The following is a 21,580-nucleotide window of genomic DNA, read 5'->3' as shown; positions in this document are numbered from 1 at the left end:
CTAACGATAGTACCCTGGACCTCTGTATCTCCGACTCGGTGCCTACAAAGGAAGGCATCTCGGGGGCTTCCACCATAAACCCGCCGGGATTCAATATGGACCCAGGACCTTTTCCTGGGTGGAATTCTTCAAAGGGCTACAAACCTTTGTCCAGGTGGAATTGCTACTGCCGGCGACACAGGCCCGGTCTCCACCAGAAGCACAAGATCTTCCAATCACCTCTTGGTCCTCTCAAGACTTGCCCCACCTAGACAAGAGCCTCCCTACAGGTGATACAGACACCTCAGGGGACGAGACTGACTCCCTGGAGGAAGGGGAAATCCCCCTAGGGATGGAACCATACCAAACCATGCTGCGATTCTTCTCCAAAGACAAGTTACCAGCTCTTGTGTCTCTCACACTGAAGACGCTGGCCATTCCAGGCACGGGTACCACAGCAGAGCCAAAGACGAACCCGTCCTGGTGTCCCTCTGTCAGGCCTCATGCTATTTTCCAATGTTGCAGGCCATACAACAACTGATTGACCTGGAATGGAATGCCCCAGAGGCCAGCTTCAAAGGAGGATGGGCTTAGAAGCCCTATACCCCCTGGAACCCACGGCCAAGGAACTTCTATGGTTCCCAAAATTGGATGCCATGGTCTGCGCCATCTCTAAGCACACAACCATCCCGGTTGAAGGAGGAGCGGAACTCAAGGATGCCCAGGACAGACGTCAGGAAGCCATCCTTAAACAGTCCTTTGATATAGCAGAAATGACCCTGCAAATTGCATCCTGCAATTGATGAACTTAGATCTCTCAAATATAAATAATGCCACCCAATCATGGCACCAAATTACAACTGAAATTGCTAATATAATACTATAAACCTAGAAAGAACAAAACAGATCAAGAACAAAAGAGAAAACATGAACCCATGGTTCAACACTCAACTAAGAGACACCAAATCCACCTTAAGGAGGAAAGAAAAAGAATAGCGAAAAAACAAATGCCAACTAACGCTGGAAAGATATCGCAAATAAAAATTTGATAAACAAAATGAAGCGAGATTACTATGGCAAAAAAATCCAAAACTCCTCAAATAACACAAAATCACTATTCAACATAGTAAACAACCTAATATCAGACAATAACAACATAATACCAATACGAAGGAAATATCTCAAACCATCACTCCAACCATCATGGCAATTATAAATAAATCTCTAGAAGAAGGTGAACTACCAGACAAATTGAAAATAGCCACAATTAAACCCATAATAAAAAAAAAGAACCTCAATCCCGATGAACTTAACAACTAGCGCCCAATCTCAAACTTACCTCTCCTCGCCAAGCTGACGGAAAAGGCAGCCCTTAAACAACTCAATGATCTTGAAACTAACAATATCCTATACCGCACCCAACACGGATTTAGAAAAAATCATAGCACAGAAACCTTACTCCTCAATCTATCAAACAATCATAAGGGGTTTCGACAGTGGTCAACGATACATCTTCATCCTACTATACCTCTCTGCCGCTTTCAACACAGTTGAACATAAAAGTCTAATCTCCAGACTAGCTGAAATCGGTCTATCAAGTAAAACACTAGACTGGTTTACCTCCTTCCTCCAAAACAGATCATTCAAGGTAAACATGAACAACCACACCTCAGAAGCCATCCCACTAGGAACTGGAGTCCCACAAGGATCTGCTCTTTCAGCCACACTGTTCAATATATATCTCCTGCCATTATGTCAGTTACTCTCGAGTCTTGACGTCACATACTTCATGTACACCGACGATATCCAACTAATCATATCTGTAACAAATACCCTCGAGAACGCAATGAAACTCTCGGCCACCTACCTCAATACCATAAAAAACATGCTAAATCAAATGAAACTCTGCCTTAATAAGGACAAAACTGAATGTATACTGCTTGAAAGAAAAAACTCCGGAGATCACTAGAACCATGCCATCCAAATCGACAACACTTCCATCAAGCTAAAAGAAAATGTGAAAGATCTAGGAATATGGATTGACCCAGAACTGAATTTCAAAAAGCACATTGCTATGAAAATCAAAGAAGGTTTTCACAAATTACTAATTCCTAAACACCTAAAACCACTCCTGAACCAACCCGAATTCAGAACCATTCTCCAATCCTTGATATTTACAAGCTTCGATTATTGCAACTCACTCCTGATAGTCCTACCCAAATCAACTACTCGACCACTCCAAATACTACAGAATGCCACTGCCAGAATACTCACTGGCCGCAAAAAAACAGACCACATCACCCCTGTTCTAAAAGGACTACATTGGCTACCCGTAGAAAAAAGAATCGAATACAAAATACTAACCATCTTTCTCAATGCAATATACAACAGTGAAAGCACCTGCCTAAGCACCATTATACAAAAACACAATACTCAACGCAACACTAGATCAACAAACAAAGCACAGCTAGACATCCCATCAGTCACAACCGCCAAACTCACTACCGTAAGAAAAAGAGCAATATCAATAGCCGGTCCTCGCCTCTGGAACACCCTACTGGAAAACCTAAGACTACAGAACACCACAAAAATATTTAGAAAACTACTCAAAACTTGGCTATTCAGACAAGCCTACAAAGAAGGGATAGGATAAACTATTACTCTACCCTACCCAAGAAAAATAATCACCGCTAAGCACTTTATTACCCACTAACTCTTCCCAACCTTTATACCTAGCATCATAACCGGTTGAGCCTATTACTACCAACTGCTGTTACTCACTTGAATATTATACTCAATACGAGACATCACCGTGCTATGAAACCACTAAAACTAGATGGCATAATTGCCATGACATACCCCTTCGGTATTAATGTACAGAGTATGACTGTTCATATAATCTCTTGTTATAACCCCTCCCACAGTTACTATGTAATCCGTTTGCCTGTTCTTGTAAACCTCTGTTTTTAATTGAATTTCGGAGTCAAGGCCTGTGCCACCTCCCTCAGTTATTAATGTAAACCGTTGATCTATCATGTAAACTGTTGTTATACCTGTAAACCGGAGTGAAGGCCATCGCTAAACTTCGGTATATAAAAACATACCTTTGCTTCTCTCCAGAGACGCAAACACGTCCGCTGAAGCATTAGAACCGGCGATATCCTTCCTCACGGATGCAACCTCAGACCTAGTGCGCACCTCAGCCAGGGGCGTCTCCTCCAAAGTTGCAGCCAGAAGGCAACTATGGCTCTGAAATTGGTCGGCTGACGCAACCTCCAAAGCAAACCTCCCAAGAATGCCTTTTAAAGAATCCCTTTTGTTTGGAAGCGAATTGGAGAAGTTAGCCAACAAATGGGGCAAATCTCCAGTACTTCACCTACTGGAGGACAGGAACAAAAGAAACCAGCGCTCCTCTCCCCGAAGAACCAAGGGCAGAGGAGCACAGTGCTTTAGGCCATACAAGAACACATACTACCAAGCTCCTCGCCCCACAGGCAGTTCCCAGTCCTTTTGGAACAGAAACAACAAGAGGGGAGCAGGTTCAGGTATAGGCTCCGGCTGTACCCCACAATGAGAATCAGCAGACCAATCCACAGGAAGAAGTCATAGGGGGCAGACTTACCCTCTTCTACCAAAGATGGGTCGAGATAACGTCGGACAAGTGAGTCCTAACCATCATTCGAGAGGGATACTATCTGGACTTCCACAGCAACCCTCCAGACAAATTTGTGAGATCACTGTGCCACGCCCTCTCCAAAAGGACGGCAGTGGAAACCACACTGACAAAACTACTCATCCTAAAGGCGATAACCCCGGTGCCCACGCACCAACAAAATGGTCACTGTTCCATCTATTTTATCATTCCCAAGAAGGAGGGAACGTTCCGGCTCATCCTGGACCTCAAGACCGTCAATCGTTACCTGAGAGTACCACACTTCCGCATGGAAACCCTATGCTCAGTTATAAGGGCAGTACAGCCGGGAGAATTCTTGACTTCACTGGATCTAACCGAAGCCTATCTCCACATCCTGGTCCATCACACCCTCAGCACTTCCTACACTTTGCGATACTGGACCATCATTACCAGTTCCGGGCGCTACCCTTTGGACTAGCTACTGCCCCTCGGACCTTCACCAAAATCATGGTGGTAGTGGCGGCAACACTGAGGAAAGAAGGGATGTTTGTACATCCTTACCTGGACGATTGGCTGATCAGGGCAAAATCTCCAGAGGAAAGTCTCCAGGTGACCACCAGAGTCAAGAATCTACTTAAGAATCTTGGGTGGGTTGTCAACACAGCCAAGAGCTGCCTACAGACCTCCCAGTCGCTAGAGTACCTGGGAGTCCGCTTCGACACCAAGCAAGACAAGGTTATCCTCCCCCCTCCAAGGAGAAGTAAACTGATGGGCCAACTGCAAAAACTGTTGTGGGAATACCTCCAAGTCCTTGGTCTCATGACATCAACCCTGGAAGTCGTTCCATGGGGAAGGGCCCACATGCACCCATTACAATGTTCCCTACTGTCTCGATGGGACCCGATGTCCCAGAACTATTCCATGCACCTCCAGCTACCAGCAGAGGTTCGGACACAGCTCCAGTGGTGGCTACAGGAGGATCACCTGAGCAAGGGAATAAGACTATCCCTACTGAACTGGATCTTGCTCACTATGGATGCGAGCCTGCGAGGGTGAGGAGCCCACTGTCAGGAACTGACAGCCCAGGGACAGTGGGACAAAGAAGAGGCGGGATGGAACATAAACTGGCTGGAAGCCCGAGCAGTCCAACTAGCCTGTCTACAATTCGGCCACAGACTCCGGGGCGAGTCTGACAGAGTCATGTCAGACAATGCCACAACAGTTGCCTACATCAACCGCCAGGGTGGAACCAGAAGCCAACAGGTGTCCCTGGAAATAGACCCCCTCATGGCGTGGGCGGAAACAAACCTGCAAGGGATCTCAGCCTCCCACATCGCAGAAAAGGGCAACGTCTCTGCGGAGTACCTCAACAGAGAGAGCCTAGATCCTTGGGGAATGGACACTGTCGACCTCAGCCTTCCAGTTGATAGTAAACTGCTGGGGAACCCCAGACATGGATCCTCTGGCAACCCGGTCCAATGCCCAAGTTCCCAAGTTCTTCAGCCGCAGACGAGAACCTCAAATCCGGGGAATCGATGCCCTCTTCCAGACCTGGCCACAGGAAGACCTGCTGTATGCCTTTCCCCCATGGCCACTACTGGGCAGGATCATCCGCAAGATAGAACATCACAGGGGACTAATACTGCTAGTGGCCCCGGACTTGCCAAGAAGGCCATGGTACGCAGACATGCGAAGATTTCTTGCAGGGAACCCTCTGTGCCTACCTCCACACAGGGACCTTCTCCGGCAAGGATCAATCCTCCACGAAGACCCAACTCGATTCTCTCTTATGGTCTGGCCATTGAGAGGACTCGCCTGAAGAAGAGCGGATACTCGAAGGCAGTGATTGACACCTTGCTCCGAGCATGCAGGTTTTCCACATCTCTAGCTTACATACGAATATGGAGAGTATTCGAAGCCTGGTGTGAGGACTGCGAGATCCTTCCGCGGACAGTCAAAATCCCCATGATCCTGGAATTTCTACAGGACGGCTTGAAGAAGGGGTTGTCTCTCAACTCCCTCAAGGTTCAGGAAGCCGCGCTGGTCTGCTTCAGAGCCAAAGCCTATCAACCCATCCAGATGTTTCCCGCTTCCTGAAAGGGGGTCAAACAAATCCGACCACCATTAAAGTGGCTGGTGCCCCTATGGAATCTCAATCTAGTACTAGACTTCCTAGCGGGAGCTTCCTTCAGATCTAAACGTGGTCTGTCACTATGGCTCCTGACCTTGAAGACTGCATTCCTAGTGGCAATATGTTCAGCCCGTCGCATCTCCGAGCTTCAATCGCTATCCTGTCGGGAAGCGTTCCTCAGGTTCACACCAGGATCCATACAGCTTCGCACTATCCCCTCCTTTCTTCCGAAGGTGGTTTCTCATTTTCATCTTAACCAAACCATCTCGCTGCCATCTCCAGACGAACATAAGGACTCGACGGACTCACGCCTTCTTTGCCATCTTAACGTCGGCAGACCTCTAGTCCGATACCTGGAAAGATCGGAATCTGTACAAAAGACGGACCACCTCTTCGTCCTTCACAGGGGAAGTAGCCTCGCGGGCAACCATAGCCCGCTGGATCAAAGAAGTAATCAAAGCGGCCTTCGTAGAATCAGCAAGCCTCCTCCTCTACAAGTCAAGGCCCATTCTACAAGGGCCCAAGCAGTGTCCTGGGTGGAAACCAAGATGCTGTCGCCTGCCGAGATCTGTCGGGTGGTGACGTAGTCCTTCATACATACCTTCTCCAGGTTCTATCGCCTGGATATCCAGGCCCAGGAGGACACAATATTTGCAAGGGCAGTACTAAGTGGGCCACGGGCAGCCTCCCGCTCGGTTCAGGAGTAGCTTTTATACATCCCATTGATCCTGAGTCCATCTGGCTACACGCTAGGAAATGGAGAAATTACTTGCCTGATAATTTTGTTTTCCTTAGTGTAGACAGATGGACTCAGCAACCCACCCATGGCTCCCTGGAATCTGGGAACCTCAGGTGACAAGCCCCAAGAACAATACAAGCACGGGTAAGCCAGGTATTACCCTAGTTCAAGACACCCATATTTGCCGGGTGTCGGTGTTATCCAGTTGAGTGCACTGGCGGTCTCCAATTGGAAATCAGTTGAACCAGTCCTGGTTAATCAAGTTAACTTGATTAACTTGATTATCAAAGCACACATATATCCACAATTGCTTTTCAAGGAGAATACTGAAGAGCAGAGCTTCCTGCATGGGTATATGTAGGCTGACGTCAGCTTTGAAATCTGACTCCATCTCCCATCTGCTATCAGGAGCACACTATACCCATTGGTCCTGAGTCCATCTGTCTACTCTAAGGAAAATGAAATTATCAGGTAAGTAATTTCTCCATTTTAAATTACTTTGATAATGCTGTGGGGCCTCAAACTTGCTTAGGGCCTCAGCATGCCTTAATCCAGCTCTGATTCCTTCCCATGAATTTCACAGGTTTTTAATAGTTGGACTTATAATACACAGTGCTTGCTAATCATACTTATATCTGATCATTCATGCAGGTGTTTAGGGAGATTGAAACGCGCCCAAATTATGCTATCACAGTCCGAGTTTCCTACTTGGAAATCTACAATGAGACTCTCTTTGACCTTCTGTCCACCCTACCAGATGTCATGTCTTCAGATACTCAGATAGTAATAAAGGATGACTCCCGGGGAGTTCACGTGAAGGGTTTGTCTGTTCATCTTACCACCAATGAAGAGGATGCTTTGAATCTTCTTTTTGAGGCAAGAAACAATACTTGTCCTCTTCATTCCTGATTTATGTCAAAGCAGACAGTGCTTAATATGAATAACTGTTTGTGGGTATGAATAAACATTGTTTAACTCTACATTGAAGTACTTTTAAGAGGTAATTTTCAAAGGAGTTACACAAGTAAAAATAGCGTATATCATAGCAATGTACAAAAGCCTATTTACGCATGTAAAACCTTTTGATAATTCAGCCCTATGAAAAGCAGCAGCTTTCAAAACCCCTTTTTACGCCAGCAAAACCTTTTGAAAATTGCCTCCTTAGTGTGAATACTAAAGCATTAAGCTGCAGGTCAAACCTGCTCATATTTGTATCACCGTTAGCTTTCATAAACTGAATGGTTTTTCTTCTGTACATTTTACCCAGCTTTGCCCCAAAACACAAATGTGTTCTGCTTTTGCATCCCAGAATTTTTTAAAACTTTAAAACTACTCAGTTATTTTAATTCTGTTGCAATATTTAAACATTTGCCAAACTTGTTTTTTCCATTGTTGACATTCTTTTCAGGGTGAGACCAACCGGGTAATAGCATCCCACATTCTCAACAAAAATTCCTCCAGGTCACACTGCATTTTTACCATCTACATAGAGGTAAGTACAATACATAGGGCCACATTCATAATGGCAAATGTCCTGAGCTATAAATGATCAAATAGCTAGAGATATTCAGCCTCCAGGTTTTTTTTCTCATGCAATAAAGTTATTAGGCTAGCTTGGGGGGATATTTGGCCCTTTCTTGAGGTGATTTATTCCAGTACATAACTTTTTGCACATCTCCAGATTCCATAGAATAGAGGTCACAATTTTTGCAGCCATGCATCAGAAACATCCAAATCAAACAATCAGATTAGCCTTCTGGTGAATATTGATGAGTGCAGAAAGGCAGGCATTTTTTCAAAACAGTGCATGCACATTAGCTTGCAGTATTTCTGTACCTTTTTGTGCCCTAATATTGCCAGCACCTAAATCTGGTCTGAAGTTTCTTTCATGGCATTTATCATAAGAACATAAGATCATAAGAAATTGCCATACTGGGTCAAACCAAGGATCCATCAAGCCCAGCATCCTGTTTCCAACAGTGGCCAATCCAGGCTACAAGAACCTGGCAAGTACCCAAACACTAAGTAGATCCCATGCTACTGATGGCACTAATAGCAGTGGCTGTTCCCTAATAGTAGATTTTAAAATGGCCCTGTACATAAATCCCGTGTTTTACGCGCATGGCCAGGCCTTACATGCACCAGGCCAATTTTCAAATGGACCTGCGCGTAAACTCTGGTATGTGATTAAGTGCTGGGGCCCTTAGAGGGGGCGGTCTGGGGGGTGGGAAGGGGCAGTCCAGGGGCAGAGCAGGGCGGGTCTGGAGGTGGCCGGTACAGCGGCATTTGCATTTGCCGCTGTACCAGGGAAGGGAATCCTGTTGTGTGCAAGTTGTTCCCTGTACGTACCAGGATCAGTCCAGACTGCTGGGTTATGCCTCCCCTCCAGCAGATGGAGTCAGAGAGAAAACTGAAAGCACCCCCTAGATATACTGGTGTGCCTCCTGCGGGCCCTCAGTATTTCCTCTGACTCCAGCAGATTGAGGCATAACCTGCGGACCTGTCTGTGCTGTCTAGATTTTCAAATCTCTTACAGGTGTACTTTATTAATTTATTATGTTACTACTGGTTAGATCAACTGGTTTATTTCTTTGTTCTTAAAAAAAAAAAAAGGGTTGTAGTTTATTTTTAGTTTTGTTGTATTTCTTTCCCTTTAGTTGGCGCAGCGTGAAGGCGCAGCGTGAAGACAGGCAGTGAGAGCACTGCTCTCACTCAGTTTTCCCGGATTGTATGTCCCTTTTTGGTCTGGGGGGAGAGTTTACCGGTGGGCCGGTCACACCCCCCCCCCCCCCTTTCATTACAGTTTCCCGGAGTTCTACTCTGAAGGGGGCTTTCTTGCTGTTTTGGGGGAAAAAAAACAGTTTTAGATAAAAGGAAGAGAGGACACTTAAGTCCTGTTGGTGGCAGGCAGTGCTCCGTTTTACAGCCCCAGCCTGCCGCGCTCGATTACCTGACCAGGGACTCCGGACGGGGTGGCGATTCCACCCAGCGTTTTTTTCTCTTGCAACAGGGTTCTCTCTTTTGGCGTGCTTTTTCCCACGGCCTCTCGACGCCGCGTTCTTCGGCCTGCACGGCCTGCGGGAGGGCGGGGGCGTGACTCTCCCGAGAGGGTCTCTGCTCCCGTTGCGTTCCCGGGGGCGAGGGACCCTCTCAGGGGCCGAGCGCTGCCCGCAGCGGTCCGATGGTGTCCTCTTCAGCGCGGCTGAGGAGGCTGTCCGGAGCTCGTTCTTCGGCCCCGCCTCCCATCGAAAGTGAGGCGGCGGCCATCTTGGCCACGAAGCAGTCACCCGATTCAGCATTGGAAGAGGGGGATTCCCCTCCCCTCTCCCCGCCTCCTTTAAGCCCACGCAGTGGATCGGATTTGGAAGCTCCTCGGCCCCCCCCCCCCTCCGGCCAAACCTGCGGCGGACTCGCTAAAACGACCAGTGCCTTTTTCCTCTAAATTTGTGCTTTTGATGCACAAAGCGTTTTTGGAGGCTGAGGCAGGGTGGGAGCCAGATGGCCCCGCTGCAAAGATTCCTAAGGAGATGCAGGTGCAAGAGAAGGCCGGAACTCAGGTAAACACAGGGGCTCAGGAGAAAGCCGGAGCGCGGACGCTAGGGGGCGCAGGGATTCCGGTGGACCCGGATATCTCCCAAGACTTGCCTGAGGGCACAGGGACAGAGGTCTCCGAGGCTCAGGGTTCTCTAGATGGGGACGACCCTATGGTTTTACACCTGTTTGGCAAGGATGAGCTCAATTTTTTGATCCTTCATGTTTTGAAGGAGTTAGAAATTCCCAGCGCCACAACAGGAGATGGATACTTCCACAGGGGATGTAGCAATGGCGGGTCTGAGGGCCCCTCCACAAACATTTCCTTTTCATCCCAAGGTGTTACAGATTATTTCTAAGGAATGGGACGTCCCCGAAGCATCCTTGCGCGTCAGCAGGGCAATGAATAAATTATATCCCCTGCCCTTGGAGTCCTTGGAGATCCTCAAGGTCCCTTCGGGGGACTCAGCAGTCACAGCAGTGGTTAAACATACTACCATTCCCGTCACTGGAGGGGTAGCCTTGAAGGATCTCCAGGACCGAAAGTTGGAAATCTTATTGAAACGTTTCTTTCAGGTGGCGGCATTGGGGTTCCGAGCAGCGGCTTGTAGTAGTATGGTCCAAAGGGCCACTCTCCGCTGGATCCAACAATTACTCACAACACAGGAGCTTCCACCGGACGAAGCAGAGCAGGCCAACTGTGTGGAAGCCGCGGTCGCTTACACTGCAGACGCATTGTATGATTTGCTCCGAACCTCGGCCCGCACTATGTCCTTGGCGGTTGCAGCTAGACGTCTGCTTTGGCTCCGTCGCTGGTCGGCAGATGCCTCTTCCAAGTCACGGCTTGGGTCTTTTCCCTTTAAGGGGAAGGTGTTGTTTGGTGAGGAGTTGGACCAACTCATCAAAGACCTGGGAGATAATAAGGTATATAAGTTGCCGGAGGACAAGCCACGTCAGTTTCGTTCCTTCGGCAATACCCGGTCTCGCTTTCGGGGGCAGCACCGGTTTCGCATAGGAAGGGGAGGTCCCTTTCCTCAAAAGCAGCAGGGACCCAGGTCTCAACCTTGGACTCCTTCCTGGGAGAGAACTGGGGAAGGCTGTGATGTGTTGCCGTGCGAAACTTGCATAATTCCCCCTCTTCGGTGCACCGCGCACAGATTACAAAATCTGGCGTGCATATGTGCGCAGCCCAATGATTTTATAACATGCATGCGCCAGCACGCATGTAATTGGCACGTCCATGTGTGCATGCCAGGAAGCCCGTGCACTTGGATGCACGCGCATGTATTAAAATCTACCCCTAAGTCAACTTGATCGATAGCAGGTAATGGACTTCTCCTCCAAGAACTTATCCAAACCTTTTTTACATCCAACTACACTAACTGCACTAACCACATTCCCTGGCAACAAATTCTAGAGCTTAATTGTGCTTTGAGTAAAAAATAATTTTCTCCGATTAGTTTTAAATGTGCTACTGCTAACTTCATACGTATCCCCTAGTCCTTCCATTATCTGAAAGAGTAAATAACTGGTTCAAATCTACCCATACTCGACCTCTTATGATTTTAAAGACCTCTATCATATCGCCCCTCAGCCGTTTCTTCTCCAAGCTGAACAGCCCTAACCTCTTTAGCTTTTCCTCATAGGAGAGCTTTTCCATCCCCTTTTTCATTTTGGTCTCTCTTCTCTGTACCTTCTCCAGTGCAACTACCGGTATATCTTTTTTGAGATGTGCTGACGAGAATTGTACACAGTACTCAAGGTGCGGTCTCACCATGGAGTGATACAGAGGCATTATGACATTTTTCATTTTATTCACCATTCCCTTCCTAATAATTCCTAACATTCTGCTTTTTTTCTCTGCCGCAGCACACTGAGCCGACGATTACAATGTATTATCCATTATGATGCCTAGATCTTTTTCCTGGGTGGTAACTCTTAATATGGAATCTAAAATCCTGTAAATACAGCATGGGTTATTTTTCCCTATATGCAACACCTTGCACTTGTCTGTTGAGAATGGGGTGTTTTAGTGTGCCCTTGGGCCTCAGCCTGACCCCAGACGGATCCAGGACCGAACCGAGGGTTGACGGCCCTGATGTTATGTCTTCCATAGTCCTGGTGTCATGTCTTCAAGAGCCCTGGTTTCACGTCTTCACCTTCGTCACAGTGTCACGTCTTCATGTCAAGGCCCGTCTGCCCTCATCCTCAGGCCAGGCCTGCTGCTCCATGCCGATCCAAGCGGCAGGTCCGAAAGGGCTCGGAATGGTCGGAGGACCATTCACATTCCAACATCATCCTATTGTTGGCCTTAGGAGCTTGCAGGCCTGGCAGAGGGTAAGACCATCTAACATAGTGGAACACGCCGTCAACCCTCGGTTCGGTCCTGGATTCATCTGGGGTTGGGCTGAGGCCCAAGGGCACACTAAAACACCCCATTCTCAAAGGACAAGTGCAAGGTGTTGCATATAGGGAAAAATAACCCTTGCTGTAGTTACACGATGTTAGGTTCCATATTAGGAGCTACCACCCAGGAAAAAGATCTAGGCATCATAGTGGATAATACTTTAAAATCGTCAGCTCAGTGTGCTGCAGCAGTCAAAAAAGCAAATAGAATGTTAGGAATTATTAGGAAGGGAATGGTTAATAGAACGGAAAATGTCATAATGCCTCTGTATCGCTCCATGGTGAGACCGCACCTTGAATACTGTGTACAATTCTAGTTGCCGCATCTCAAAAAAGATATAGTTGCGATGGAGAAGGTACAGAGAAGGGCAACCAAAATGATAAAGGGGATGGAACAGCTCCCCTATGAGGAAAGGCTGAAGAGGTTAGGGCTGTTCAGCTTGGAGAAGAGACGGCTGAGGGGGGATATGATAGAGGTCTTTAAGATCATGAGAGGTCTTGAACGAGTAGATGTGACTCGGTTATTTACACTTTCGAATAATAGAATAATAGAAGCATTCCATGAAGTTAGCAAGTAGCACATTTAAGACTAATCGGAGAAATAAAGCTCTGGAATTTGTTGCCAGAGGATGTGGTTAGTGCAGTTAGTGTAGCTGGGTTCAAAAAAAGGTTTGGATAAGTTCTTGGAGGAGAAGTCTATTAATGGCTATTAATCAATTATACTTAGGGAATAGCCACTGCTATTAATTGCATCAGTAGCATGGGTTCTTCTTAGTGTTTGGGTAATTGCCAGGTTCTTGTGGCCTGGTTTCGTCCTCTGTTGGAAACAGGATGCTGGGCTTGATGGACCCTTGGTCTGACCCAGCAAGGCAATTTCTTATGTTCTTATGTTCTGAGTTATCTTTGTAGGCTGGTTACACTGTTTGTGATATTTTAGTATCTGGCATTCACTGTTGTGCTTATGCTTCTATAGAAACAGACTTGGACATTCCTTCAGTTTGCTATTGTGTCTTGGACAAAAGTGTGTAATTATAGAAAATAGCTTATCAGTATCTGAACTGTTGTAGTGGTGTGGATGTTAGGATCTTCAATTGTTTTGATACTTTAGGAATAGCCACTCCTATTACTAGCATTAGAAGAATGGGATCTACTTAAAGTTCTGGGTACTTGCCAGGTACTTGTAGTTTGGTTTGGCTACTATTGGAAACAGGATGTTGGACTTGATGGACCCTTGGTCTGACCCAGTATGACAACTTCTTATGTTCATATATTTTTATGCATATAAAATCATATTTATATGCATAAAATTGATTTTATGTGCATACATGTATGCATTTTATGCACATATGTAACTAAATTTAAAAATGCAATGAAATTAAATCCCAAAGTAATGAAATGAATAACATTTCTTCCTGTGCACACATACTTTTAGTGTATGTATGTTGGATGTCTGTATGTTATAAATATTATGGAGCATCAAATGTGCAGTGGAGTCTATGCTATACTACAAAGACCAGTTTCCATCTGTCATAAACCTGACCCCTAACAGGAGCATGGAACCCCACTCCTAGAGTGCGACATGCTAGCTTTGTCCCCCGTCAGGAACTGAAGTGAAGAAATAAAATCACAATATGGGCTGTCACTGCCCATAAAGGGGCTTCCTATCCTCCTACCTCTAGTGCTCCCATTCCAATCCCAGTTAATTTCCTCTTCATCCAGTCAAGTCAGTCCGTACAAATGGTTTATGCACTCTAACCAACAGTTGGAGACAGAGATCAACAGACTCGCTGATGACACCACATTAATTAGGATCTCAGCCTTCCATTTATCTAATAAGGACCTGAATGTGGCCGCCACTTGGAGCCCAGAAGTGTTTCATGTAAACGTGAGATACCCATTCTTCTCCGCTCCTCAATCTGGAAGAAGCCTTCAACCTACACTTTAAAATCCTCCTTAAGATTTATACTGGATAGGGATCGCCAGTAATGCTTTAATTGGCTATGCACAAAGCGTTGCCCCAGACTCATCCCATACTGAGTTTCCATTTCCTGAGGGGATATAATCTGCCCTTCTATATCCATATATGCGTCACATGACTGCAGACCCTTCCACGCTCACTCTGTAAATAGTTTAGTTTGTGACCCTGATGAGCAAGGATTTGCTTTGTCAAGTGCCTATAGTGTGCCCGGCTCCAGAACAACCCTCTCTTTCGGTCTGGCCCTTGAAAGGGCACATGTGGTGAAGAAAAATTCTTCTTCAGCAGTGGTGAGCATTTTTTTTTTTTTGTAGGTACGGATATTTTCTATGCCCATGGTCTATATTTGAGTCGGGAGAGTGTTTTAGGATTGGTGCCCAGCAGCCCAGGCCATGCCGGGTTGGGCATCGTACCTCTGATTCTTTAATTTGCTTGTCAAGAGTGTCTTGTTATAGGGCTGACCCTTAATACTTTGCAAATGTGGGTGGCGGTTCTTTCTTGCTATGGAGGTTGCATTCAGGGTCGGCTCGTATCTTTTCACCCTGACATGGCTCAATTCTTGAAGAATGTTAAACACATTTGGCTTCCCTCCGGATTCCAGTTCCTCTGTGGGATCTTGTTTTGGTTTAGTCCTTTTTAGCCATTTAGGTGAATCTTCTTGTGGTTCCTTATCTGATCAATGGTCTTCCTTATTGACATATAGTCAACATGTAGATTTTTTGGATCTGCAGACTTGCTTTTGCAGGGAACTCGTTATAACAATTACTCAGGATAGGGTGCATCTTATTACAGAGCCTTTTTTTTTTTTTTTTTTTTACCAGAGGTGGTATCGGAATCAGTCTTTTCCTTGTACGTACCCATATCAGTCCAGACTCCTGGGTTTGGCCCCCCCTCTAGCAGATGGAGACAGAAGTTTAACACAAACTCCGCCTTATCTGGGCTGGTGTTACCTACAGTCTGGCAGTATTCTTCTGTCTCCAGCAGGTGGAGGACATGCCAAACCTACAGTCTGAGTTAGGGCCTAGCGGAGTTAGTCAGGGTTAGGCAAAAGTTTAAAAAACAAAACAAAACAAAGAAGAAATAGAGTAGGAACAGAGTCAGACCGCGGTGTGTTCCTGCAGGTTGAGGTCTCCCACCTCCCCAGGGGGTTGTGAGGTCCTGAGGGGACCATCCTTCCTGGTTTCCGAGGCTGTGGGTGTTGAGGGTTGAGGACCCATCATTCAACACATGATGCTACTGGGGGTGACACTGGGGAGCTCGGCTCACTTCCCCCAGTAGGTTCAGACCCAGAGGCGCCGGACAGGTACTTTAAAAAAAAAAAAAAAAAAAAAAAGTGACATTTTTTCGTTTTTCCGCCATTCGTCTCCGGGAGCCGCTCCAATCACGAGGGGGTGTTTTTGATACCGTTTTGCCGCGTTTTCGGGGTGCGGGGGTTACGTTTTTGTCCCTATCGTGCCACATTGGGCCGCATGTCGGGCCTGCGGCACGGCGGGACAGCTTGTGCGCCGCGTGTGTTTCCGGCGGCGAAGGTGCATTTGCGACTCCGAAGGGAGTCGTGATCCAGGTCCAGTCAGTGTGGGAGCATTTGGGCAGCTGCCGGAGGCAATCCCTGCTCCGTTCCTGGTCAGCATGGGAACGGGTGCCATTTTAGGTACCTCGGGGTCGGTGACCCCGATTCCGGGCGCCATTTTGCCTCCCTTCCCGGCGGCGCCAGCACTGCAGAGGGAGGAGGTTTTTCCTCACCGTTTGTCCCCGCAGCGCGGAGTCCCTGAAGGGGACAGGACCGCGGTTGGTGGCAGGTCAAATGCTGACATTGATATTGCAGGGACTGGAGATGATACTTCCTCAGAATCTTCTTTCTCTTCCAATTTCATGCTCCTTATGCATAATGCCTTTAGGGCCCACAAGGTGGCAAAAAAGAGGCCTCTTCTGGTGGACTCCCAGCCCAGTCCTTCCAAGTGGGCTTGGACCCCGCAGGACACGGATTCCTTGCTGGCCCAGCGCCCAAAGCCCTTGCGAACACAGGTGGTTGACACTGATTCCTCCTCTTCAGCGTCGGAGAACCAAGAAGAGCTGGAGTTGACTTCTCAGCCCCCGAGAGGGGTGGAGGGAGACTTAGGGTAGCAGCAAGCAGGTCTCAAGGGAGCCCATGGGATGGACGGGGATGATCCAAAGGTGGTCTGTCTTTTTCGCAGGGATGAACTAGGGTCTCTTACCCTGGCTATCCTGGGGGAGCTAGGTATTCAGCTTCCATCAGAGGAGGAAGCTGAATACCTTAAAAGGATATTTGAAGTCTCCGCCCTAGGGATTCGGGTGGCGATATGCAGTAATTTTTCATTGCGAGCAGGTCTCCATTGGGTTCAACAGCTCCTTGCAGCAAGTCCTTATCCCAGGAAGAAGCCCTACAGGCGGGTCGTCTGGAGGCGGTCATTGCCTACATTGTGGATGCCTTTCATGACTTGCTTCGCTCTGCCAGGACCATGGTGTCAGCGGTATCCGCCCGGTGTCTCTTGTGGCTCCGGAACTGGGCCGCGGACGTCTCGTCGAAGGCCCAGCTAGGTTCTTTGCCATTTAAAGATAAACTTCTTTTTGGCAAGGAGCTGGAGGACTTGGTCCAGTCCTTGGGTGAGAATAAAGGGCATCACCTACCGGCGGATAAGCCTAAGTAGAGAGGGTCTTTCCCCTCCAGGTCTCGTTTTCGAGGAGGTTGACGGACCCGGACTTCCAGAGGATCGAGTTCTTCCTTTCATCACAATGCCAATAGACAGCAGTCCTACACTCCATCCTTTCGGGGGCAGAAGTTCGGTAGACCCGGTTCCGGCCCGGGGGCACTGAGTGGAAAGGCCTCACAATGAAGGGCAGCCGGCTCATTCCTCGGTCCCAGTGGTGGGCGGCACACTAATGATGTTTTACGAGGAATGGGTCAAAATAACGTCAGATCAGTGGGTCCTCTGTAATAAAACACAGTTATCCTTTAGATTTTGCATGTATGCCCCATCAGCGGTTCATGGTCTCCCCCTGCGCACAGACACCAAAGCGCGGAGCGGTTCAAGACTCTCTGCAGCGGCTGCTCAATCTCGGAGTCATCATTCCGGTGCCATCAGAGGAGCTTCGAAGGGGCCAGTACTCCATTTATTTCGTGGTCCCCAAGAAGGAAAGAACTTTTCAGCTCATTCTGGATCTCAAGTGGGTCAACAAATGATCCTGAGAGGGACCTCCGGTCAGGCTCAGAGTATGGAGACAGACACATACTAGTTCTTTTATTAAACAGTATATGGAACCACCAGAGGTGGCAGTAGTGAGCTGGAAGTGCCCGGCTGGGCTGTAGTCCCTCAGATACTGGATCAGCGATCCTGGATAACTGAGCTGTAGAGAAACTGACTACAGTGAGTAGGCAGAGTATGCAGAGTTCAGGAACAGAACCTTGATGGTAACACTCACACAATAGTCTCTTAGAAGCAGCCCAAGAGCTGGAAGGAATTAGGCCCTTGAGGAGCAAGTACCTGGTTCCAGGGAAAGCTCAGCGAGAGAGATGGTAACTCACTGGTGTTGTAGGCAGCGAAGACTTCCAGGCAGAAGTAGTATTTCAGAAGCAAGTCCGGGAACGAGGGCCCTCGAGGAGCAAGTACCGATTCCAGACTGCGATCTGAAAAGCAAAAAGAAAGCGAGGCCGCCGAGGAGCGGGTACCCCTGATAAGTCCGAGGAGGCAGAGTAGCTAGGAGAGTAACCTTGTCCTTGTAATCCAACTCCTTGATAACTCAATACGTTAGCGATTTCTGAGACCCTAAATATCCGGAGTGGATGACATCACCTCAGGGGGACGCCCCTGAGGTTCACGCCATTGCTGGTACTTGAGTCGGGGCTGCACCGCGCGCGTGCCCTTAGGCTGCTGGGAAACATGGCGGCGTGCAGCATCCAGCCAATCCGGGGACACCGGAGGGGAGCGGCAAGAGGACGCCGCAGCAGGCAAACTTCCAACAGGCAAAGAGGGAGTCGCCAAAGAGGTAAGGTGGGCGTAATGGAGACGTCGGGCAGCGATGGTCGCAACAACTTGCCTTCGCTGAATGAGCAAGGGAAGTGCAGCAATTGTGTTCCATCATCCCTTGATGAACAGAGACGTCTTATGCGATGTCTCATGGCTATCAGTGTTTTTTGGAGATCAGAATATCTTTTTGTTGTCCATGGTAGTGTGAAGAAAGGAGAGGCAGTCTCTTGTGCTAAGGTGGCTTACTGGATTAAGGTTGTGTATATGGCAGCATATATGTTTTCTAAGGTATCTTTACCAAGATAGATTCAAGCACCTTATATGGAAGTGCAAGATATGTGTTAGGATCCCTGGCTGATAGTAGTGGAACCACCGGTTAGACCGCTTACCTAGTGACGAGAAGTCCCAAAGGCAGTCCGAGTCAGGGCAGGCAGCAGGCAACGAAATCCAATACTCAGTCCGGGTCGGGGCAGGCAGCAAACAATCAGGAACCAAAACAGCAGATAATCCAGAGGCAGGCAGCAGGCAACGAAATCCAATACTCAGTCCGGGTCGGGGCAGGCAGCAGACAATCAGGAACCAAAACAGCAGATAATCCAAAGGCAGGCAGCAGGCAACGAAATCCAATACTCAGTCCGGGTCGGGGCTGGCAGCAGACAATCAGGAACCAAAACAGCAGATAATCCAAAGGCAGGCAGCAGGCAACGAAATCCAATACTCAGTCCGGGTCGGGGCTGGCAGCAGACAATCAGGAACCAAAACAGCAGATAATCCAAAGGCAGGCAGCAGGCAACGAAATCCAATACTCAGTCCGGGTCAAGGCAGGCAGTAGACAATCAGGAATAGAGGCAAAATCCCCAGGCGAAAGCTCCACAGAACAATCGTGGCCGAAGCAGCGAATTGGGGAAGCTGCTCCCTTTAAATAGTCTATTCTCCCGCGCAAACGGAGCCTCTGCTGGCGTCTGACGTCAAGGGGACGGAGCCAACGCTTGAGTCCCGCGGTGATTGGTTCCCCTTGCCGCGCGGAGACGCTGCTCTGCCCGCTGAGCGAAAACGCCCCGATCCCCGCTAGCTCGCGCTGCCGACGCTGCCGGGACCGCCCTGCTATTCCCCGGAGCCCGAACGTCGCCACCAGCGCGCTGCCTCGCCGCGGCCCGCGCGCCAAAGGTAACAATATGTAGTGAGAGGGGAAGCGGCTAGCATCTCCCTCGGAGATCGCTTCATTGGCAACATGGTGGTCTTTACGTGTTTTTTCAGTGCATTATCGTCTGGATGTTCAAGATAGGAAAGAGACATCCTTTGCTACAGTGCAGTAGGGGAAGCACTTGGGCAGCATCCCACCCTAGGGATGTACCAAAGCTAGGAAGTAGCTTTGGTACATCCATTCATACAGACTAACTTGACTAGATGAAGAGGAAGGTAAAATTACTTCTTACCTGATAATTTCCTTTCCTCTAGAACTGTCAAGCCAGTCCATGCTCCCACCCTATGCTGTCTTGTATTCTTTGCTGGGCAATTGTTCCTTTCAAGTTTGGGTGATGAAGGCATCGAATAGAGAACCAAAACAACTATGGACCTTACTAGTAAGTGTCCTTCTTTCCTCTTGGAGTCATATGCCTTTCTCCTTGCTGTTGCTCTTTATTTCTTTCTATATCTTGCTTCTTTGTTCTTCAGGAAGTTAAGAAAAAGAACTTAACAGCTATGAATGCTAAGTTTCAAAACATGAGTTTGGTTGTTATTTAGGTTGTCCACAGTTAGCTTTTACAGTAATACTGGCAGGCTGATGTCAGCACAGAAGTATATGAGGGTGTCAACAGCGAGACTGTTGATCTCTGTCTCCATCTGCTGGTTGGTGTGCATAATCATTCGTATGGACTGGCCTGACTGTCCTAGAGGAAAGAAAATTATCGGGTAAGAAGTAATTTCACCTTTTATCTGACCCATAGCGGCCGTGGAGGAGATGCACTATTTTTGGGAATCTCTGTCGCGGGAGCATCAAGCAACTGAGGGAGGCACACTGGTGAGCTCCAGAAGGAGTTGGAGGAAGTGGGCTGCTCCAGGCCTCATGAGCCACAGAAATCAGGCTGTTCCGGCCACATGAAGCAGTGTTGGAAGAAAGGCTTTGGGCCATGGGGGGGATGTGCTCCATCAGTGGCATGACAGTGGCAGACAGAGCCCACCGCAGCAATGAGAACTGAGCTGTGGGGAGATAGTGCCAGAAGCATGGCACCAGTGAAACTGCATCTGAGAATGGGGAGGGGTGACTGATATTGGCAGAAACAGGGACAGAGAGTGAGAGTGCGGCATCTGAATGTGTGCACATGTGTCTCAGTTCTTTGCCACTGGCAGCCTGTCCTTTATGTTGGGGATGTCAGCTTGTGTAATAATAATTTGGATTCCTACAGCTTCTCATATTCACGCTGGATATCAGCATGTCTTAGAAATCATTATTTCTGAAATTTGCACACAGTCACCTCAGGAAAGTCTGATGGCTAGTTTTGTAATCCGATCTGCGTGATATGTGGAATAACCCAGTTATGGTTGGTTAAACTGAGAGACAGAGGGAGGTTATAAAAATTAAAAAGCTATGTAATAACCAGTATTACAGAATTAACATAAGAAAAATAAAAACAAATGTCTCTTATTAAAAAAATATGGGATGAGCCTGGAGCTTTCTCAGCCTAGTTCCTAAAGCAGTGCTTCATAAGTCCCAAACCAGTATATTGCTGATGTGAAGTTAGCCCACTTACTGTAATAATGAGGAATCTTTGCATTCCTAATATTTCATACTGCTGATCTCTCTACATAAAATGTGTGCATGCTCTTCCCTTTTTTCAGTCTCGTATGAGATCCTTTTCAGATGCAAAATACATCAGTTCAAAAATAAACCTGGTGGATCTGGCAGGTTCAGAGAGACTGAAGAAGACTGGGGTAAGCAAGTGATGGTTCCTTCACCACTGTATAGTGGCCAGTGGTTGGCATGACTTACTCTTGCTGTTCCATGCTTTTGTAACAGTTTCTTTTACCTTGAGTATTAAAATATACAGCATTTTCTTTCTAATATACAAAGGATATGAGGTGTTTCTTGTCGCTTTGGAGACAGTCGATAGCATTAAGTAAAATCTATAGCACCTTCTTTTTGTCCCAGCAGATTTCCTCTTGCATCTCCATATTTCCAGCTTAACTGCAGCTAAGGCTG

The 21,580-nt window shown here is 47.6% G+C and overlaps 1 protein-coding gene across 5 annotated transcripts in view; it reads left to right on the top strand.

The window, feature by feature from the left end:
• The window catches only part of KIF9 (kinesin family member 9), a 252,053-nt gene that overhangs the window by 87,229 nt on the left and 143,244 nt on the right, over positions 1-21,580 (top strand). For all 5 annotated transcript variants that reach the window (XM_029588252.1, XM_029588254.1, XM_029588251.1 and 2 more), the window contains exons 5-7: positions 7,135-7,359; positions 7,892-7,975; positions 21,220-21,312. In XM_029588252.1, coding sequence (XP_029444112.1) covers positions 7,135-7,359; positions 7,892-7,975; positions 21,220-21,312 — 402 coding nt within the window. The remainder of the gene's footprint in view (positions 1-7,134; positions 7,360-7,891; positions 7,976-21,219; positions 21,313-21,580) is intronic.

The sequence above is a fragment of the Rhinatrema bivittatum genome, chromosome 2 (assembly GCF_901001135.1).
Source record: "Rhinatrema bivittatum chromosome 2, aRhiBiv1.1, whole genome shotgun sequence".
In the NCBI taxonomy this organism is placed as follows: Eukaryota; Metazoa; Chordata; class Amphibia; order Gymnophiona; family Rhinatrematidae; genus Rhinatrema; species Rhinatrema bivittatum.
Note: the sequence above shows the minus strand (reverse complement) of the source record. Positions and strands in the feature narration are given on the sequence as shown.